Source organism: Staurois parvus, unplaced genomic scaffold (genome assembly GCF_062004578.1).
Source record: "Staurois parvus isolate SC_StPar_1 unplaced genomic scaffold, SC_StPar_1.0 ptg000225l, whole genome shotgun sequence".
In the NCBI taxonomy this organism is placed as follows: domain Eukaryota; kingdom Metazoa; phylum Chordata; class Amphibia; order Anura; family Ranidae; genus Staurois; species Staurois parvus.
The window spans coordinates 1314667-1337333 of record NW_028318021.1 but is presented as its reverse complement, the minus strand read 5'-3'; the positions used below and the strand labels follow the sequence as shown (position 1 = coordinate 1337333).

At 39.8% G+C, this 22667-nt stretch overlaps 1 protein-coding gene across 2 annotated transcripts in view; it reads left to right on the top strand.

Moving 5' to 3' along the window:
* The window catches only part of TSPAN9 (tetraspanin 9), a 550552-nt gene that overhangs the window by 501380 nt on the left and 26505 nt on the right, over window positions 1-22667 (top strand). For both annotated transcript variants that reach the window (XM_089679471.1, XM_089679470.1), the window contains 2 exons: window positions 6165-6356; window positions 7956-8030. In XM_089679471.1, coding sequence (XP_089535597.1) covers window positions 6165-6356; window positions 7956-8030 — 267 coding nt within the window. The remainder of the gene's footprint in view (window positions 1-6164; window positions 6357-7955; window positions 8031-22667) is intronic.

The window sequence follows — 22667 nt, the reverse complement described above, 5'->3', positions numbered from 1 at the left end:
TAAAACTATGTTACAGGAATATAAAGAAAAAATGTGGTATTAATGCCAGTAACAAACTATAGTAGTTATCTCATTATTGATTTGCTCAAACATTCTACTTTTCCTTTAAAGAGTACCTGTCACCAGCAGAACATGGTCTTTTATAGTTGGGACTAAAGAATTCATCTGTCAACTTTTCCAAATGAAATGAATGAACGGCATAAGCCCTGTGTCCAATCCGCTCATACTTTGCTATGGTTGCTTAGGTTCTTCTGATATGCCTCTTGGTGTGGGAGGAATTCAGAAGGGAATGCTGCCAAGAATATCAAAGAAACAGGTTATTAAATCATATAAAAATCAACTTTTTTCCTGTGTAATCTGTTGCATTTATATACCCAAGGACAGGCAGTGTAATCCTATACATACAGTATATATAGATGTATATGTATAGCTGTAAAACCATTTATAATTTAGAACAATGCATGCTGTCCTAATGTGTTCATTAACAGTAAAACACTACAATTTAATAAGAAGTAATCTAACAATTATATGTTAAAGTACATCTAAACCCTGACATTTTCATATACAGATTGCTAGCTGGGGTCAAGGTAAACTGCCTTGTCATTTTGTGAGGGCTTTAGTTGGTTACCAGAAATATAATTAAGGGTTACCGTACACATTACAGTCTGACTCTACAATCTTTGTACAATCTACTTTAGATTTACCAAACACATGTAACATTAGGACCTACCTATTAGACAAACCCAAACCCTTTCACTGCTTACAGGCCAGCCGGTATCCTTCTCAATTCCCTGCAATCGGCCGTGTGCCAAGGTCCGTTCTTTCTCCACTGTAGTCCACCATGCAAATAACAAGCCACATACCAAAACATTCAACTCCAGCCAAAGAATGAGAATTTACCTTTTCTACCCGATAAGGCCCCATTAAGATAGGGTGGACTCCATCCTGATCAGCAGAGGATCCACTCACAGATCCCTTGCTGATCAGATCAGAGCAGGCGGATGACAGGTCCATGTCCGCTCATTTTCTGCAGAATGAACATGGACAGATCCCGCTCTGCTCTGTGGGCTTCCGGGTGTAAACCGAATCCACTGTCTGTTTACACTTGACTACCTTTTGATCCGATCCACCTAAATGGACAAGGACGGATCCCCTTCCATTTTTTTGTTTAGCTCACTGGATTGGACCTGGAGGTAGGTGGGACACAAGTCCGTTTACACCTGCTTGTAAAAAGGTTGAATGGACTATTCGATCAGGTCTGCCTGTCAATTTTTGAGACCTAAATTCAGGGGCCTAAATTTGTAACCAGACAGGCCCTATGTGTGGGTGGGTGAGCTGCAGGAGGTTGGTGTGTATATGTGAGTACCATTTTGGCCCAGATTGGAGAATTGTGCTGTCAATTACCATAACTCATGATAGGAATTGGGCATAGCGCACCTCAGCTGAAAAGAGTGACAACGCTGTAGTAATTTCACTATAAAGCAAAGAATGTGGTCAGCCTGTTGGAGGAAGTGGGATTTGAAGGTTTCTGCTGACAGGGTCACCAGGTGCAAAGGCTATGTTACAGGGAGGATTTTACAAATTAACAATACCATCTTATTGATATGGGCAGCCTGCATAACATCTGATTTCTTCTTTTGACCATAATTTTACTTTACTGTTTTTAAAAAAAAGGTGTTTCTGTGTATAGTTTATATTTATGTATTTATTACAGGTACTTATATAGCGCCGTCAATTTACGCAGCGCTTTACATATTTATATTGTACGTTCACATCAGTCAATTATATATACTGTAGGAGTAATCATAGTTTTTCATTACATATATCAGTACTACTTTGTACTTGGTTGTACAGCGATTGTGCCTTACTGCTTCTCCTTTCTCAGCATGTCCACAGGCTTCAGTGGGCAAAAGCAGCATGCTTCTGACATCAACTTTAGATGTTTTTGAGATAATTCGGAATTAATTCCAGGTGCAAAAAGTGTTGTAATATATTCTTACTAACCGTTTCCCACCTGCCTTGGTGTCCCTTTAAAAATTTTCCAAAGTCGGGGGGGGGGGGGGAATAATGAGTCTGCTGCTATTGGCTTTCACAGTGATCACATAATTGCGAGCCGGTCCTGCTGGCTACTGATCATTAGCAGGGGCCAAGAGCTGTTTTTCACAGCTCAGTCTTTGTGCTGGGAGTGTACAGTGAACATGCCTGCCCAGCAACACATATGTGCAGTTTGTGGTTTCTGCCTCACATATATTGGGTGGTCATAAATGGTTTGAAATATGCTACATGGCTGAATTCCTGTGGGGTTGATTTAAGACATTCTGAAAACCAACCGTTGCCATACTGATTTTTACTTGATGCATAGTATTATCATTTTCGTAAAGGTGCACTCTATTTTATAGACACCACTAGATGACACTCTTGGATAATAAATTTTTTGGGTGTATCTTTGGTTGTTGGCAAATCAATCCCAAATTGGAAGCATTTTAGATACGAAGTTCAATTTTTTTTTATTGAGCACCACTACGTCTTTATATATGTACTCCTTGAAAGTGTGTTATCAATATCAATAGATTTTGTGCCCAATCAACTGTTTTAAAAATAATTTCTCAGTGTTTTCATGTGGCTTATCCTGAAGCTTATTTGATCTCAGCAACCATTCAGCAGCAGAAGGACAGCCATTACTGTAGAGGGAGTATTCACCCATTAGTATCAAAAGAAGCCCTAATCAGCTTGAAAAAATATGAGATTCACATCCCTTTCAGGTAAACTATGATATTGGTTAAAATTGTATGCACGCCTTTAGAAAAATCTAAGCAGCATTTTGAAAAGAAAGCTGTTGCTCTTTGTTGAGATCGTGTTTTTCTGCACTGTGTAAGAATTAGAAATAATCACTAAAGCATCATGCAGTTGGTGTTTTACACTCAGCCTCCTTTTATAGCTTTTGTGGTCTATTACATCCGTATTTTATTTAAAATAAAAGGAAATGTGCTGAAGTCCTGGGACTACTTAGAAAGTTGTATTAAGGGCTGATAAGTAAAATCTGCGCCGGTCTAAAAACTTTAATTTATGTTCCCAGCATCATAATTTAATCGGCCTTTAATGGCGTTTTGCGGGTTCCATATGAAAAAGTAATCTTTCTGAATAAGTCCATGACAGAAGAGGCTCAACTTTGTACGGCTATTTTCTCCAGGTTTAATATTGGCCAAAAAAGCCTGCAGTGATTGAGGGCTGAATTAGGATGCAATTGTAACTAAATTCCCGTGGGCGCCATTGCTTCAAATCCAATTCTCTCTTGATATACAATAGATGACGCCTGTAGGATTTCTCTGTGATAAACGGCTAAGCAACCTGTACTGGCGATTGAGAAATAAATGATTAAGCCTAGTAGTTGTAAATAAATAACTATACAGATATATATTTTCTACTCACATATCTCTCCCTCTGGTTAGTAGAAATATTGTAGCCCATCTAACCCCAATGTTCAGGTCTTTAAATTCCAACTTTCATTTAGTAGCCGACAGGTAAAGGCAAGAAGGAACTAGACTTGATGGTAGTTGATGCTTTTAGTGTGTTTTAAAAATGTGAATTATGAGTCTAGCAGGAAACACCCCCCTTATGATCCATGGCAACTCCTAGAGCTTAGGTTGTGGGAAAGTCAGGTGTGACAGATATAGGTGTTCTACCAAGGAGCTAAGGTGGAAAAAAAGTATATACATACATATAAAAACTCATTTTGAACAGAATGGACCAAGTTGCAGTTCGACATCATAATTAAAGGGTTAGTTCATCTTTACGAAAAAACTGCCTATGCAGGTAAGCGGTGCCTATAGAGAAAAACAAACTGTGCAGCTCTGACTAAAGATTTATAATGCCCTTTCTATAGGTAAAGGCCATTTACATACCTTCTAAAGCCTGGCCTGGAATAATCCCAGGACTTTGCTAAGAGAGGTCAAGTCATTACTGCTCACATTTACCATCACTGGAGTGAGCTCTTATTCAAACCCCCTCACATGCTCTTTCTCTCCCCAGATGCAGTAGCTTTGAGTTCAGCATTTGAGAGCTCGCTCCTGTGATGGTGGAGGTGAGCAGTAATGACTAGGCCTCATTTAGCAATTTCCTGGGAGTATTCCAATCAGGCTTCAGGAGGTACGTAAATGGCCTACACCTATAGCAAGGAGATTATTAAACTTTAGTCAGAGCTGCACAGTTTGCTTTTATCTACAGACACCCCTTAATTGCATAGACAGTATTTTGGTAAAGGTGAACGAACCATTTAAAGTTTATCTAAACCCAAGAACAAAAATGTAATACATGGCAGCTTACCAGTCCATAGCTGCGATGGCTGTATTGGTTTTTATTTTTCAGGCAAAGAACATTTTCAGCAACTAAAAGAAAATACCTGTTGATCTTGCCAGAAATGTAGCATCCAAAGAAAGCACAACAAATCCTTACTAATTCCATCAATCAGCTATGTAGTGGAGATGAACAAAGGCAGACATGTTTTGAAGTCCAGCTTATGTGACAGCCGTGGCTGTCCTAATAGATATAGTGAAGAAAAAAGCATAGACGTGAAAGGACAAAGTGTTTTATGCGCTGGATCACCAGGTGAAAATAAAGTCTGAAAATATAAGCTAATAATCTATTAGATTGTAAGCTTTTATGAGCAGGGCCCTCTTAATCCTCTTGTTTTTTATTGTATCGTAATTGTACTGTCTCTCGTTATATTGTAAAGCGCTGTGCAAACTGTTGGCGCTATATAAATCCTGTATTATAATAATAATAATGAAGCTCATCTAAGGACTGATATGCTACAATATATTACGTTTATGATTTGGGGTTTAAAATATACTTTAATACCACTTGGTCCAACCGAGTCCTAGAAAAAGCCCCGAGGCAGGCAGAAAAATAATCAGAGACTTTGAAATTGTTCCAGGCCTCTGAGTTAGAAGGGAGGTTTAAAGGATCAGTCTACCCAGACTCATTTTTTAATGTTTCATGTCTACAGTAATGTTAAAGGATAAGTTCACCTTTGGAACATGTTACATGTTATACCCATTTTTAGGTGGAACACGTAACATGCTGCAGCATCTGCACATTCTCCCCCCGATTTCCCCCATGACAGTGGGCTTGGGATCTTCTCCCCACTCCCTCTGTCACAGTTTCCTGTGAATGTATAGTGTTTAAGTCCCATCAGCCATTGCGACTGACAGCTTGCAGTTCTCATTGAACTATGAGGGCACTGGTGAGCGCACTGGTAGTTCATTGATTCCTGCTCTCAAGCAACTGCTTGCCTGTACAAGGTACAAGCAGACAGCTATCCTGAATCTGCAGGAGACTGAGATTGCACCTGAAATCTACTGATTGCAGGCGCAGTGCTCTGCAGACTTCTTAGCAAAAAAATAATAAATGCACATTTTTTATCTGCAAACAAATATGCATTTATTATTTTTTCAAAAGGAGAACTTAGCATTTAAGCTGTCTTATGATTTCTTGTATCTCTCAAGTGGTGAGATATCTGTGCTTTCGATCCTAGGTCTGCACACCTGCTGTGCCCATTATGAGGGGGATCCAATCTCCCTGTTGGATTTTGAATTTACTTTGGATTGTGTAGACTACAACAGGCAAAACACAAAACTCATAGAAGGCAGGGACTGAGCAAGGAACTATGGCAAGATGATCTTAGTAATAGAAATTGGTGGACTGACCCTTTAAAACTGTTGGCTTATAGACCAGCAGTCTCCTTCAACTTGGTAGCATTTTCTTATAACATGGTAATTCTTGACTGTCTCTTAAAATATGCACTTCTCTTTAAAATGATTGTCTCATGCGCCGTTCAGCCGTCTCCTGTAATATGGCTCTCTCGTAACTGGGAAGGTTTCTCATGTAACATGGCAATGATAATATCATGTTTGAAATTGGTTTGCGAGTACAAGCTTTACAGGTTTGAGGGTCAGGTTGCATGTACAAGTGGATTCAGTGGCAGCTGCAAGATGGCAGGACATCGGCATGAGTCTACATAAAATCACCTAAAGCAAGCTTTTTTTAAGCATCCAAGGATAGGCAGAATGACAATATTAGAAATCAATAACACGTTTTGCTGGTTTTGATTACTATGCTACCTCAATTTTTTTTTTTGCTCAGTTTTTTATTGTTTTGTCTTTCAGCTCTGCGGATGTGGATTGCTGGGAGTTGGAATATGGCTGTCTGTATCACAAGGAAACTTTGCAACATTTTCTCCCAGTTTTCCATCGCTCTCAGCAGCAAATCTAGTGATTGCCATCGGCACAATCGTCATGGTGACCGGCTTCCTCGGTTGTCTAGGTGCTATCAAGGAAAACAAGTGCCTCCTTTTAAGTGTAAGTTGCAATGAAATGTAGGCTTTTTAATTTGAATTAATAGTTATGTACACATTGTTCAGTTATATAGTTATAGGAAATGGTTAAAAACAGGTGATGATCTTCAGGATGTTTAAGCCCTAGCATGCTGGAGATTAGGTTTCTGCCAAGTCTAGAGGACCACATTCCATTTTGCGTTCTGAACCTGATGCTAGGATAATTCAAATCATTATGCACAAAGGGCATAGTGTAAGAATTCAAGATCCACATCAGTAGTAGGCAGCTGAGGGTCTTGGACTCAAGAGGCAAAGCCTGTGACCTGTTAGATTAGAAGACCTCTCCTCTAAAAAGATTTTTACTTTGCCTTTTGGCTGAAGAACTTTAATGTAGACAACAGATGGCACCCATTAGTGCTGGCCATACACCCTTAGATTATTTTAATTCAGTTTGTGCCCTAAACAAACAAACAAAAAAAAAAAACAGATTCCTCGATCTATGCTAAATGGCGTCGATAGACAAATACCCTGCTGCCAGCTGTCAGAATAGCTCATTGAATGCCGGTGTTGTTTGGCCGACAATTTTCCACCTCCTTTGATTTTTCAATTGAAGGATGTCAGGGCGGAGTGGTACCGACGGGGCCACCCACTGATCAAATTTCAGCCAAATCATTTGGAACCGCCTTGAAATTCTTTCAGTGTATGTCAAGCTCTAGTATCAAAATTAAATTAGATGACAACCAGCAAGCATGAAAAAGTGTGTGATTTCCAGGAGGGTTTAATGGAGACAGGCATGAATGATGCTAAGACACAGAGGTAAGGAAACAAGCATAGTTATAGTACTGCATATTGTAACCATGTGGCCCAACAACACAGATTCCTATACTATCTGAATGTAAAATTCTTTATCAGTAAAGGTGGAAAGATAAAAAAGTCTTGCTTCTTGTAAAGGGGCAGCGCATATAGCCAGAAGGATCAAATGAATGCCTACAGGTGCTGTAAGAAGTAAGGTGCTACCCAGTTTCCTCCATTCACCATTGTGAAAATAATCAGATACGGTGCCATCATCTGTGCCAAGCAGCCCCCAATAAGAATGTAATCTTCATCCATAGATCCACCTCTTCTGTCTAATAATGTATTCAGATCCAAATTACGTCTCATAGAAAAAGTAGCTTGGGGTGCATTGCACCCTGAAAGATGGGCCTGAACAAATATGCTGCCAGACAGACAAAGTGTGCACAAAAGAACAGTAATTTACTGGTGGGTGGTTAATTGACATTTCCCATCCACTGGCTTCTTATACACAACACCAACATCATATGTCTGAGATCCCAGCTCCACCTATTTTTTCCTTGTGAAAAAATCAACAGGAGTATTGATACACTGTGCTGGGGATGGCATATTTGAGAACTATCATAAGGATATCTCATTGATGGAGTTTATAAGAAACCAATTGCTTTCATCCATTTGTTTTCCACTCATAAAAGTATAAATGCACATCTGCCTTGGGAGGACTCATCCTTTATGCCAATATAAATGTTTAATAAGTGAGTTTTTTATAACGTGTCATTTTGGGTTGCCATGTTGTGTACATTGACTTTCCTCTTGTTGACTTCTTTTGCAGTTTTTCATCATTTTGCTGATTATTCTTTTGGCTGAGCTAATACTCCTCATCCTATTTTTTGTCTACATGGACAAGGTAAGCTAATAATATGAGTTGCCTATTACAAATAAAATACAAAATCATTCAATATTTACTAGAAAATTGCACTATATCACATTGCTTTTATAGGAGGTTTTCACTTTAGGTAACAGGCTTTTGTAGAGCGAGTCATGCAGCAAAACAGTGAAATTTTCCAGCTAGCATCCACCAAAAAATAGTAGAGCAGCCACTCTCCAAGAAGCCAAGCAAATCCTTTCATTTGACAGGTCCTCAACATCTAAAAGCCAGCATGGACACGTAGGCTAACTTTGAGAGGTATTTGAAGGTAGAAAAAAAGTCAAATGCTCCTAAAAGTGGTATTTTTAATGCCCAGTGTGCAAGAGGCCTACAACTGCTTTAATACTTTGTATATAAGAATATCCAACAGGAAGAGTGATAATGGTCATACTGGGTGGATGGACTTGGGAACTTGGGTATAGAAGTCTCTCCTATAAGGTCACCAGGAGATCTACTGAACCTAGGCCAGAGTACTGCAGATCAGTAATGTAAATCACTGCCTTTTATTACAAACCTGTACTTTGCACATATAGAGGAAAACAACAGGTTCACAATGCTTTCCGCCTCAATAGCATATACCAGGACTGAATAAAATCCTGGCTATGAAGAAGCATGTGGCTCACTCCTCTTCTTCTTATGGGACATGGCTGGTGCTTGGTGATTGGCTCAGTGCTGTCATATGGGGAAAGAGCCTTCAGCCCTGCATAAGCTCAAACTAGAGTGTATCAGATCATATCAAGGGGGTCTTTCATCACCCCCCTCTGGCTGCACAGAGCAGACGGTCATGAGCAAAGTACAGGTCTGTTTTAAATCCTCCTCTACAAGATCTGTCTCCCACAGACACAGATGTTTAATACTCTAACACTGGACTCTTGATAACACATTCATGAAAAAAATACATATTTTACTCAACTCACAATGGTTCAGAATAACAAACAGCTGTCTCCGAAATAGTTCAATTGATTTTTTTTGTCCAAAGTGATGACATTGAATAGTAAAATTATGTATTTTCAGAGGATTTTCTGTGCATTAGCAAGAATTAGAAAAGAATGGAAGCTGTCTATAAAAATTGAAGTGATTCCACTAATGTTGCTGCAGGATAGTTTTGCTTCTGGATTCTCTTGATGGAGCATGTCATATTTCTGATTAATAGTTGGTTAGTCATGTAAAATATTAGACAGATCATCAATACCGTTCAACAATATACAGTGGGGAAAATAATTATTTGATCCCCTGCCCTTGTACATTTGCCCACTTACAAAGAAATGAAGGATCTATAACTTTTATCACAGGTGTATTTTAAATGACAGAGACAGAATATCAACCAAAAATCCAGAAAAAAACACATGATACAAATGGTATAAATTGAGATGCAGTTCAGTGAGTAAAGTAGGTATTTGATCCCCAAGCAAAACATGACTTAGTACTTTGTAGAGAAACCCTTGGTGGCAAGCATAGAGGTAAGATGTTTCTTGTAGTTGGTTACCAGGTTTGCACACATCTCAGGAGGGATTTTGGTCCACTCTTCTTTAAATCCTTAAGGCTGTTACTTGGCAACTCAAAGTTTTAGCTTCCTCCATAAATGTTCTATAGGATTAAGGTTTAAAGATTAGGCCACCCCATGATGTAATGTGCTTCTTCTTGAGCCACCCCTTTGTTCCTTTGGTGGTATGTTTTGGGTTATTTTCATGCTGGAAGACCCATCCACAACCCATCTTCAGTGTTCTGGCTGAGGGAAGAAAGTTCTCATCCAAGATTTTACAATACATGGCTTCATCCATTGGCCCCTCAATGAGGCAAAGTCAGCCTGTACCTTTAGCAGAGAAACAGCCCCAAAACATAATGTTTCCACCTCCGTGCTTGACTGTAGGGATGGTGTTTTTAAGGTCATAATGAGCATTTTTCTTCCCCCAAACATGGTGAGTCAAGTTAGTGCCAAAGTGCTCAATTTTGGTCTCATCTGACTACAGCACTTTCTCCCAAGCCTTCTCTGAATCATTTAGATGTTCTTTGCCAAACTTCAGACGAGCCTATACATGGGCCTTCTTGTGGAGGACCTTACAGGCACTGCAGGATTTCAACGCATGGCAGCGTATTGTGTTACCAAAGGTTTGTTTGGTGACTGTGGTCCCAACTGCCTTGAAATCATTCACAAGCTCCTCCCATGTAGTTCTGGGCTGATCCCTCACTTTCCTCATGAACATCCTTGCCCCATGATGGGAAATCTTGCATGGAGCTCCAGACCAGAAAGAGCAATGATGGTTATTTTGTATTTCTACCATTTGAGAATAATCTCTCCAACAGTTGTCTCCTTCTCACCAAGCTTTTGTTGATGGTCTTCTGGCTCATTCCAGCCTTGTGCAGGTCTACAATCTTGTCCCTGATGTCCTTTAACAGCTCTTTCGTCTTGCCCATGAGGTTTGAATGGAAGAAAGAAATTCTATGGACAGGTGTCTTTTATATATATGAAAAGTTGTTGTTAGGAGCACTGAGCAATTGACAGGACTAATCTGTGTACCACATGAGCACATAGCCAGTTTGTGGGAGCCAGAATTATTGTTGTTTGGCAGGAGATCAAATACTTATATTAGTCGCTGAACTGCAATTCAATTTATAACATTTGTATCATGTGTTTTTTCTGGATTTTTGGTTGATATTCTGTCTCTATAATTTAAAATACACCTATGAAAAAAATGATAGCCCCCTCATTTCTTTGTAAGTGGGCAAACTTACAAAACCTGCAGGGGATCAAAAATTATATTCCGCACTGTACAGTACATGACATTGTATCTCCATCAATCTTTAGTGGTTTTTAAAGTATAGGTGTTTTTCACCTCAATGCATTCTCTGCATAAAGTATAAAAAACCCCACTATTTTCTCCCCCCAAACACTTGTCTCCACTTGACTAGTCCTCCACTGATCCACTGCTTTGCTCGGCTGCAGGTCTTCTCTCCCCTCTTTCTGATCCTACAGGCCTCACTGAGAACAGTGAGAGCCATTGGCTCCTGCTGTCATCAGTCAAATCATATGAGAAGGGAATGGGAGACATGGCCAAAATGTGCTATGTGTGTCTTTAGATGCACAGAGTCCGACTCCGGAGTATGCCTGCAGCAGTGCTGCCACAGCAGCCAGCTTGCTGAGTGGGTACACATAAGGATAGGAGAGCACCAGTGGAGGGCCGCTAAAGTAGAGGCAAGGAACCGCTCTGTGCAATGTCACTGCACAGAACAGGCAAGAATAATCCTGCACATTTAAATGCAAGCCAAGCTGTCCAGTGAAAAGCACCAGTGACAAGGGCTAAAATAAACTATAATGCTGCCATGGGTGCTTGAAGAATTACAGCATATCTAAATCCAGAAACAAAAATGGTATATATTGCAGCTTATCAGTCCTTAGCTGAGGGGGCTGCATTAGCTGTATTTCTTTTAAGATTTTTTCCTTACAATCCTGTGAATAGCATACTTTCATTCAAACACAGACTACCCTTACTCACTCCAATGTATCTACGGAAGGAACCATGCTTGTCATCCAGGCTGGACTTCAAACATGTATTAATCTCCATTACATGAGGCTCGTTAGTAGTTTACAGAAGAATATAAGATTGTTAGAGCTTTCAGTTCATCTCACAGGAGGGGGCAAGGACACTGCATTTCTGGCAAGGTCAGCAGGTATTTTCTGTAGTTGCTGAAAATGTCTTAACCTGAAAAATGAAAACTAATGCAGCCACTTCATATAAGAATTGGTAAGCTGGAATAAAATAGCATTATTATTATTATACAGGATTTATATAGCGCCAACAGTTTGCTCAGCGCTTTACAATATACAGTGAGGAACAGAAGTATTTGAACACCCTGCGATTTTGCAACTTCTCCCACTTAGAAATCATGGAGGGGTCTGAAATTCACATTCCCACTCTGAGAGACAGAATTAAAAAAAAAATTCAGGAAATCACATTGTATGATTTTTAAAGAATTTATTTGTCTTGCACTGCTGAACATAAGTATTTGAACACCTGAGAAAATCAGTGTTAATATTTGGTACAAAACCTTTTGTTTGCAATTACAGAGGTCAAACGTTTCCTGTAGTTCTTGACCAGGTTTGCACACACTGCAACAGGGATTTTGGCCCACTCCTCCACACAGATCTCCTCTAGATCTGTCAGGGTTCGGGGCTGTTGCTGAGCAACACGGAGTTTCAGCTCCCTCCAAAGATATTCTATTGGATTTAGGTCTGGAGACTGGCTAGGCCACTCCAGAACCTTGATATGCTTCTTACGGAGCCACTCCTTGGTTATCCTGGCTGTGTGCTTCGAGTCGTTGTCATGTTGGAAGACCCAGCCATGACCCATCTTCAATGCTCTGACTGAGGGAAGGAGGTTGTTGCTCAAAATCTCACAATAAATGGCCCCATTCATCCTCTCCTTAATACAGTGCAGTTGTCCTGTCCCCTTCGCAGAAAAGCACCCCCAAAGCATGATGTTACCACCCCCATGCTTCACAGTAGGGATGGTGTTCTTGGGATGCAACTCATCCTTCTTTTCCCTCTAAACACGACGATTGAAGTTTAGACCAAAAAGTTCTATTTTGGTCTCATCTGACCACGTGACTTTCTCCCATGCCTCCTCTGGATCATCCAGATGGTCATTGGCAAACTTCAGACGGGCCTGGACATGTGATGACTTGAGCAGGGGATCCTTCCGTGCAATGCATGATTTGAAACCATGACGGCGTAGTGTTCTACCGACAGTGACCTTTGAAACTGTGGTCCCAGCTCTCTTCATGTCATTGACCAGCTCCTCCCTTGTAGTTCTGGGCTGATTCCTCACCTTTCTTATCATCAGTGATATCCCACGAGGTGAGATCTTGCATGGAGCCCCAGTCCGAGGGAGACTGACAGTCGTCTTTAGCCTCTTCCATTTTCTAACAATTGCTCCAACAGTTGATCTATTTTCACCAAGCTGCTTGGCAATTGCCCCGTAGCCCTTTTCAGCCTTGTGGAGGTCCACAATTTTGTCGCTGGTGTCTTTTGACAGCTCTTTGGTCTTGCCCATGGTAGTAGTTGGCGTCTGACTGACTGTGGGGTGGACAGGTGTCTTTAAAGAGCTCAGACAGGTGCTACTAAGTTAGATTCATGAGTGGAGTAGAGAGCCAGAATTCTTGCTGTTTCTTAGGTGTTTAAATACTTATGTTCAGCAGTGCAAGACAAATAAATTCTTAAAATATTCTACAATGTGATTTCCTGATTTTTTTTTAAATTCTGTCTCTCAGAGTGGGAATGCACCTACAATGTGAATTTCAGACCCCTCCATGATTTCTAAGTGGGAGAACTTGCAAAATCGCAGGGTGTTCAAATACTTCTGTTCCTCACTGTAACGGGAGACAATACAGCAACAATACAGTTCAATACAAGAGGGAAAGGAGGGCCCTGCTCCTTGGAGCTTACAATCTAGGAGGGAGGGGCTAGTGGTACAAAAGGTAGTAACTGTGGGGGATGGACTGGTTGGAAGAGTAGAAGAAAATAAGAAGAAAAAGAGTAGAAGAAAAAAGAGTAGAAGAAAATAAATTCAGTTGTTTTTGGGTTAGAGTTCCTTTAAGTCAGGGGTCTCCAAACTGTGGCCTGTGGACCGGATGTGACCCTTTGCTTGCCTTTACCGATACTGATTATGGGGCACTATTCCTCCCACTGACACCAAAGATGGGGCACTATTCCTCTCACTGATAATAATTATGGAGCACTATTTCTCCTACTGGCACCAATAATAGGGCACTATTCTTTTCACTGATACCAATTATAGAGCACTATTCCTCTCACTGGCACCAATTATGGAGCACTATGCCTCCCCCTGACAGCAGTGATGGGGCACTATTCTTCCCACCGCATATGAATTACGGGATACTTTTCCTCCCACTGCCACCAATGATTGGGCACTTTTCCTCCCACTGCCACCAATGATGTAATTATTTTTGCTCCCACTGACCATCGTGCCTATGTTTACTCCCAAAGATGCCACAGCATTTTCTACTTCCGTTAGCCACAGTCCAGCCTCCCCAAAGTTTGAAGGGCAGTAAACCGGCCCTTTGTTTTGAGTGTTTGGAGAACCCTGCTTTAAGTCAAGTGAATCAGTGGAAAACTTTGCAAATTTATAATGGTGGTCCTTTATTAAGGTTTTTTAACCACAACTGCCACATTTTCCCTGTAAAGGATAGGAATTTGCTTGCCTTTCCTTTTAGTATCCAACATTTCTTGCCATATAATGTGGTGGATTTGCAAAAGGCAAATAAGTGTGCACTTTGGAAGTGCAGTTGCACCCATTTTAATTTCCAGAGCTTAGTGAATGTGGTAAAGCTCTGCTGATTTCCATCATACAATCATGATACAAGTAAAAAGATTTTTTTTTTTCCTTGCATCGGATTGGGTGTTCTCTACAAACTGAAGCTTTACCACAATCACTAAGCTGTGGGGAAAATGAGTGCAACAGCACTTGCAAAGTGCACAACCTGTTCATCTTTAGTAAATCCACACTAAATTCTGTGTACTACATATAATAATATTGGTCTGTAAGTGGATTAATCACAGAATTACATCACTGGAAATTTCACTGATGTTTTATAACTTTACCAGACACATGTCTGTGGATAGTTCTGCCTACATACTTTTTGAAGACCTGTAGGATCAGATGGACACCATATGTACCATGGAAATTTATTAAACAATGTTTCCTCTGAACAGAACCTCCCCAGTACAGACAGCAAGGGACTGAGTCCTTCTGAGGGACTCATTGGACAACTATTCAGAAGGTCATTTATTCTGATTGATTCTAACTTCAAATCCTTGGGAGAAAAATCTACCAATCGCATAGAAAACATGCCACTTAAGGAACTTCTTAAGGCTCAATACACACATTACAATCTGACCATACAATCTCTGTACAGTCAACTTTACTTCTATCAAAACTAATCAATATACAACCAATTAGGCAGTCCTTTGCACTACATACTTGTTGAGAGGTCTAAAGGGGATTGTGTAATTTGATTGTAACACACACCATGTGCTTAAGAGAGATTAACACCACCCTCTTAAGTCTCCTATAATAAATATTCTGATTTTATGAGTCTTGATACCTGGAGGCTTTGTACAGTTTTGGGTGGGATAAAATCTCCAGTTCAAAGTCCATTTTAGCTATTAGCCAGACTTTACTAATTAGTCAGCTGTTTATGGGTCTTTTTATACAGTATGTGAGCTGATTGGTGCTTGGAGTCCTGCCTATTTGATTTGGAGATACCCTATTTGTCTGTAACTGACTTACTTTTAGTTAGTGGCTTGAGTGAATGTTTTGTTTGTCTTAAGTTGCTGGCTTTCCTTATTGAAGGTGGTCCTCCATGCTACACTTGGATAGTTTGATAAGACAGCTGGGCATAGCCTATTGGGGTTTGTGACATCTTTACCATAGAACGAGGAATATTGTAGTTCATTGTCTTTTTTGGCCTCGCCCCCATAAATGAGGGATATGGAGGGTGATTTGGTTTTCTTCCTCTGTCGTCAGTATTATTAGATAGATATTTGACCACCCTTGCCCTTCCAATGGTTTACACCATTGAAATTTGAACTATGCAGTCTCATCTTGGATGTCAGTATTTTATGACCGCTCTGATCAATATTGACTGTTTGATGCCCTTAGATCCTTTTTGTAATTATGTACCCTGAAAAAGAGCTAAAAGTGGAATGATCAAAATGCGTCAGTTTATTTTGGGAATGTTGTATTGTTGCATTTTTAAGGGAATACATCCCTGTAATAGTTATCAGAGCCAGTGTTTTTAATGGCAATGTACCTTTTACCAATATTTTTGCACAGTAAACTGTATGACTAAAAGAGTTGTTTTTGAGTACATGTGTGATGATATGTTTGCTGCATTAAAGTCCCAAAGGGGGATATTTTTGTGTATATTCACGTTGGGGACGAGCAGCTAGATACTCAATTTTTCAGTATGTTTTGTTTGTCTTATGCTATGGACTTCTTGTGCAAAGCCCCACTAAATTGAATTGCATTTGTTTATAGTCTTTCTGAATAAACTTGCAGGACAAATAATCTTGAATTTCTCCTGGGTGCCCCTGTTTTGGCCATGGTTACCCCTGAAGACTGACCCTTCACAATATAATCTATCTATTAATCTACAGTACAGGTGAAACTCCAAAAATTAGAATATCGTGCAAAAGTTCATTTATTTCAGTAATGCAACTTAAAAGGTGAAACTAATATATGAGATAGACTCATTACATGCAAAGCAAGATAGTTCAAGCTGTGATTTGTCATAACTGTGATGATTATGGCTTACGGCTCATGAATACCCCAAATCCACTATCTCAGAAAATTAGAATATTGTGAAAAGGTGCAATATTCTAGGCTCAAAGTGTCCCACTCTAATCAGCTAATTAAGTCATAACAGCTGCAAAGGGTTCCTGAGCCTTTAAATGGTCTTTCAGTCTGGTTCAGTAGGAATCACAATCATGGGAAAGACTGCTGACCTGACAGTTGTGCAGAAAACCATCATTGACACCCTCCATAAGGAGGGAAAGCCTCAAAAGGTAATTGCAAAAGAAGTTGGATGTTCCCAAACTGCTGTATCAAAGCACATTAATAGAAAGTTATGTGGAAGGGAAAATTGTGGAAGAAAAAGGTACACAAGTAGCAGGGATGACCGCAGCCTGGAGAGGATTGTCAGGAAAGGCCATTCAAAAGTGTTGGAGACTTTCACAAGGAGTGGACTGAGGCTGGAGTCAGTGCATCAAGAGCCACCACACACACAGACGGATCCTGGACATGGGCTGCAAATGTCCTATTCCTCTTGTCAACCCAATCCTGAACAACAAACAACATCAGAACATCAGTCTTGCTCAGTGGTCCAAAGTCCTCTTTTCTGATGAGAGCAACTTTTGCATCTCATTTGGAAACCAAGGACCCAGAGTATGGAGGAAGAATGGAGAGGCACACATTGCAAGATGCTTAAGGTCCAGTGTGAAGTTTCCACAGTCTGTGTTGATTTGGGGAGCCATGTCATCTGCTTGTGTTGGTCCATTGTGCTTCATTAAGTCCAGGGTCAACGCAGCCGTCTACCAGGAGATTTTGGAGCACTTCATGCTTCCTTCTGCAGATGAGCTTTATGGGGATGCTGACTTCATTTTCCAGCAGGACTTGGCACCTGCCCACACTGCCAAAAGCACCAAAACCTGGTTCAATGACCGTGGGATTACTGTGCTTGATTGGCCAGCAAACACGCCTGACTTGAACCCCATAGAGAATCTATGGGGCATTGCCAAGAGAAAGATGAGAGACATGAGACCGAACAATGCAGAAGAGCTGAAGGCCGCTATTGAAGCATCCTGGTCTTCCATAACACCTCAGGAGTGCCACAGGCTGATAGCTTCCATTCCACGCTGCATTGAGGCAGTAATTGCTGCAAAAGGGGCCCAAATCAAGTACTGAGTACATATGCATGCTTATACTTTTCTGATATTGTTCTATGTACAATCCTTATTTTATTGATTGCATGTAATATTCTAATTTTCTGAGATTGTGGATTTGGGGTTTTCATGAGCTGTAAGCCATAATCATCACAATTATGACAAATCACGACTTGAACTATCTTGCTTGGCATGTAATGAGTCTATCTCTTATATTAGTTTCACCTTTTAAGCTGTATTACTGAAATAAATCAACTTTTGCACGATATTCTAATTTTTCGAGTTTCACCTGTGTATATATATATATATATATATATATATATATATACACACATACTTTAAAAGTTTTACTAATGATGCAATTTAGAAAAATCATTTAAGTTTAAAGGGTTATTTAAGAATTATATCTCACGTTAGGAATTAATGCAGTTCATCTGACAGAAGGTTTGTGTACCTGTTAAAAACAAAAGAAGCATAATAAATTAAAAAAAAAACAAAAAAAACAAAATTGCTTCTTTTTTATCTGCTGTCTTATTGCTTTCAAGATTTTTCTGGGGAAGGAACAAGTACTATTGACGAACAATCACTTTTCTTATCGTTACTGGCATTCCTGCATTTATGTAGAAGGCATTTGCATATCAAAGTGGAAGGATGTTTATAAGGATGTCTTATTTGGAAAAGCAATTGCTGTTGCATCTAACAGGATTTGAGAGACTTAATGATGCCGTAGGAGAACTTCAAAGTTATGGCAGCAATTCTGAGCAATAGTGGAGTTTGTAACGACGGACAAAGTAATGGGTCCCATTTAGACCAATTAAAACTCTATTAAATCTACAGGGAGATGAAAGTTTGCTGCTGCAATATCAGTTCTGTGTCCCAAGGTTCGAAAAACATAGGTGTTGTGAAGCTGTGACTAGTATCTTGTTCCTTTACTGTACAGGAGACAGAGAGAAATTAAAGCTGAATGGGGCCCTAGGCTAGGAAGCAGCTTATCCCCTTCCCTTTCTGTTGGACTGACAACAATAAGAATTAAAATAGACAGGGGGAAGCCACCATATTTGCATTGTCTGTACTAGTATGGCCTCATCAGACACCAACATGTCTACCTATCATTGTAAAGTGGCAGGCAGGTGCACATCTTTGACCAATTTTGATGTCTCCTGGTTTATTACAAGAAAATGAAGGTCGTAGCTGAGCCCCCTGGACATCCACCACACTATAGGCTTCTGCCTAGGTTGCTTTGTGGGTTATCCAGTTCTGATAGGTGAGATTTTAAAAGTGCCCACAAAGAGTTGAATGTTTTCCTAAAGTAGATCTTTCAGTAACAAGTCCACATGACAAAAATTCCTGGCTATTTACAAGATACACCATGTGTATAACTTTCAAACAAACTTGGCCTTTTTTATTTTTATTTATTGTAGGCCCAGTCAAGTGACATTTCCAAGGCAAAGATGACATTATCAGTCTGCTGGCAAGCCTCCTTTCTCCCTGTGAGCAGACAGCAATATTGTAACTTTATAAAAAAATTCACAGCATTGCAACAGGATCTTAGATGTTTGTGATGACAGTCAAACATTGCACAGGACCAAGATTTACATGAGTGTGTCATCTCTTAGTCAGCATCCCAGTCCAGGCAGTAGATAATGGCCCTGAATGATGCCTGAGCAAAGATGGCTCTATCCTTCTAGAAAGAAAAACCGATGAAGGCACTGTTAGGGAGAATATTGTAAGGTCTCTGAGAATAAATACCTGTAAGCATTACACTTGTACTTTCACTGCATGTAGCTAACAAAAAAATATAACTGATGCTAGGTCCTCTTTAATCCCAAGTTTTTCCTTATATGCAGTGTTCCCAAGGTCACTCAAGTGCTGAATATTTTACATTTGGATCCTTCAATTTTGAACGATTTTAATTTATATACAGGAAATGATCAGCTATTAGTACACTGGATTATACTTTTTTATCTGTTACTTACAGTAAAGCTAAAATGTTTGTTCTATTTTAGAATAGAGTAGAGAATGGTTAAAACCTGTCAGGATTTTTCCCCCCGTGTACCATTGGGGACAAATCAAGAGAGTGAATCTCCACATCCAGGAAAAGCTAGGGTTTTCTAACCCCCACACCACTCTATCCAAAACCTAAAATAAAAACATTTGGCTTTAGATACGCTTTAAATATATCAATTTTTATCTAATACTTTCATATCCTGAAAACAGTTATGTACAATGTAATTGTGTTCTGCAGCTGCAACCTTTCAGCTACATTCACAGCAGCGATTAAGGCCGGTGCTAATTGTAACGTCAGTTCTCCCTGCGGCTCTCATTATAGCGAACAGGGCCAGCAGCCGCACTTACCCGCTGAGAGCTGCAGGGAGAACTGCCACTACAATTCGCATCGGCCGTAACATCCGGTGTGAATGTAGGCAAACTGTCACTCGAGATCGTTAGCCAGTTAGAACAATTATGGGCTCATCCAGTAAAAATGGTCATAGAGGGGCAAATGTCTCCTTAGGAATGACTGGCAGAAATTTATCTGCCCAGCCTCAAGTGAGCAGCCCGAGTCTGAAGACAGCATTGCATGTGCTGTACTTTGATCCTTCTCTATAGCAGAAGAAAGGATCATTCCTAATGGTAAAGAGATTTTCCACTTTTACTTTAATGAGAACCTCTGACTGCCTGAAGCGCTTATCGCCCTCTAGGAGTTCACAAACAGCCCCATAATTGCAAGCGATGCTCAAATTCAGGAGTATCATTTGTTATTACCTGCTGACTGTAAACACCCTAAGACAGTGCAGAGAAAAATGAGGATTTTCAGACTGCAATAGCTGGCTATTAGATTATTGCTGTAATTTGAACATGAGATGGAGTTTATTTAAAAAGCAGTGACAGTCACCAAACATTCACTCCACCTGGTGCATGTGTTTTAAATGACAGTGATTGACCATTGGTGAATCTTTGGTGAAAGTCAGGTTTAATGCTTTAGAACTAGGCCTTTTCCAGACCCATTAAATAATTTGATCCCAGTATCTGAAGTTGTTAAGCCTTTTCATATGAAAATGAACTGATCTCCTAAAGTTTATGTGTAAATAAAATTGCCCACAGGTAAGAAAAAAACATAACCTGCAAATACACTGATGATGAATCACTTCAAACGTGTATAAAAAACGTGTTGTGCTAAGTGATTACTAGTATCGTGAACAAAACTATGAAATGAACAATCACTCTTTTGACAGTACTACGATATAAATATAACTATGAAACAAAAAAGTGTTCAGTGCAAATTTTGTAAAAAAAAAAGTCCAAAAGATAATGAGATAATGTAATATAGCATAATCTCTACATGAGACCTCCACCAACCCCTCTCAGGTGTCTCAAAGTTCAAAACACGGATATATTTCTTTAAAGCCAAGGGAAGTACAGAGCCAGGAAGATGGAATTAGATGGAGTCAGCATCAGACACCTTACAATGGGGCTTGTTCCTCACTGAAACATATCAAGCTTATCTACATTGAAATTTGATCAAAACTTGGACGCTTTTTCAATAAGATTAGCCTTCAAGTGTCCCTATCTGATTTTACAAGTGAAGACTTGACTTATACGCATCAGCAACATTTTCTACAGTGTTATACTGTGAGTGCATGAGGACATGCTCTCAGGGTATGGCTCCATGACACCCTGAGCTCCTTGGACTTTGAAGGGGTAGTCGTTGGGGGACAACACCGAAGAGAAGGGGATAATTGCAGCCAGAGCTTCATTTTTCATTTTTAAATAAGCTGGGCTGCCTGTTTCAAAATAAAAACCAATGGAATTGGGATTTAATACAGATACTATATAATTGGGCCCTGGGGAAAAAGCTGAGCTGACCCCTAATGTCCTGCACACACTAGTTCCAATTTATGCAGCAAGCAACACCTTGAAGGTCAGTCAAAGAACATTGCTACAAAGTCCTGTCTGCCACTGCTTCAGTATTACCAGCTAAAATTACTAATCATCTTTTAGTCATCACTAACTTACCACTTACCCATCAATTAACCCCACCTAAAAAGAATCCTAGGTGTATAATAAGAATTCTAAAAGTATAATATCCTGAGCAGAGGAGCTTCATAAAATCCAGATGTTTATTGTCCACACGTTGAGAGCGATGCTCAATTGGCTTTTCATCAGATGCTCTCGGTTCGCAGACCTTGCATTAAGTACGCTCCACTGACCATTAATTGAGAAATACTCCTTTGACTAGGCTGCTGTTGAGAGCATTAGCGGGCAAGAAATGCAGCTAACAAACCATTTTGGATGAACTGATGCCCTCTTTTAAAAAAGCGGATGTTTTAAAAAGCTATCCTTGAAAAGTTCACTCATGGTCACAGCCCATGTATTTGACTTTGTCGACTTGTTTAAAGGTCAGTTCACGTCCCTGGATTTTCTTGTCACTTTCAAACCTGATCACAATTATTGACTGTAAAAGGGCTTTTCTATTTTATCATTCCTCTCTTGAGCCTCCCAATGATGAAAGTTCACCTGTCGTGAGAAAACTATGGAGTTACCATTTGCCTGGCTTTAGATGAAAACATGCATATGGTAAATGAGTATCAGAAAAGTGTCAGAATTATTTACATCTATACTCATTACAGGTCAGTTCTGTAGAAAGGGTTGCCCATTCAGGGAAAAGTGGCAATGCCTTTGAAAAGGGCCTCCAATATTTCCATCTACTAGCCAGTGACTGGACAGTGAAAGGAGAAGCAGCAGATTGATGGGCTAAGCCCTCTCATTCTGCTCTCTTCTTCTATCAACATGTACCTAGATTGCACATGAATACTTCAGCACAGTTGTTTGGCATCTTCCCATGTCTGTACTCTGTCATATAGGAGAATTGCAAAAGGCTAGCGCCAATTCAATTTCAAGTACTTAACCGACTTGTATTAAAAAAATACATAAATGATGTATTATTGTAGAGCTGCATTCATTTGTGTCTTTTTTATCTGCCTGGAGTTCAGCTTTAATAACATATACATTACAAAGTTGTTATTCTGTTTTTGTTTTATTGTTGGAAAACAATTTAGTGTAAATTGCAATTTATATGTAATTGTTTTTTTTTAATCTATGATTATCTTAATTTTGAAAATTCGCTCAGCAATAAACTGCTGCTCAATCACCCCCTA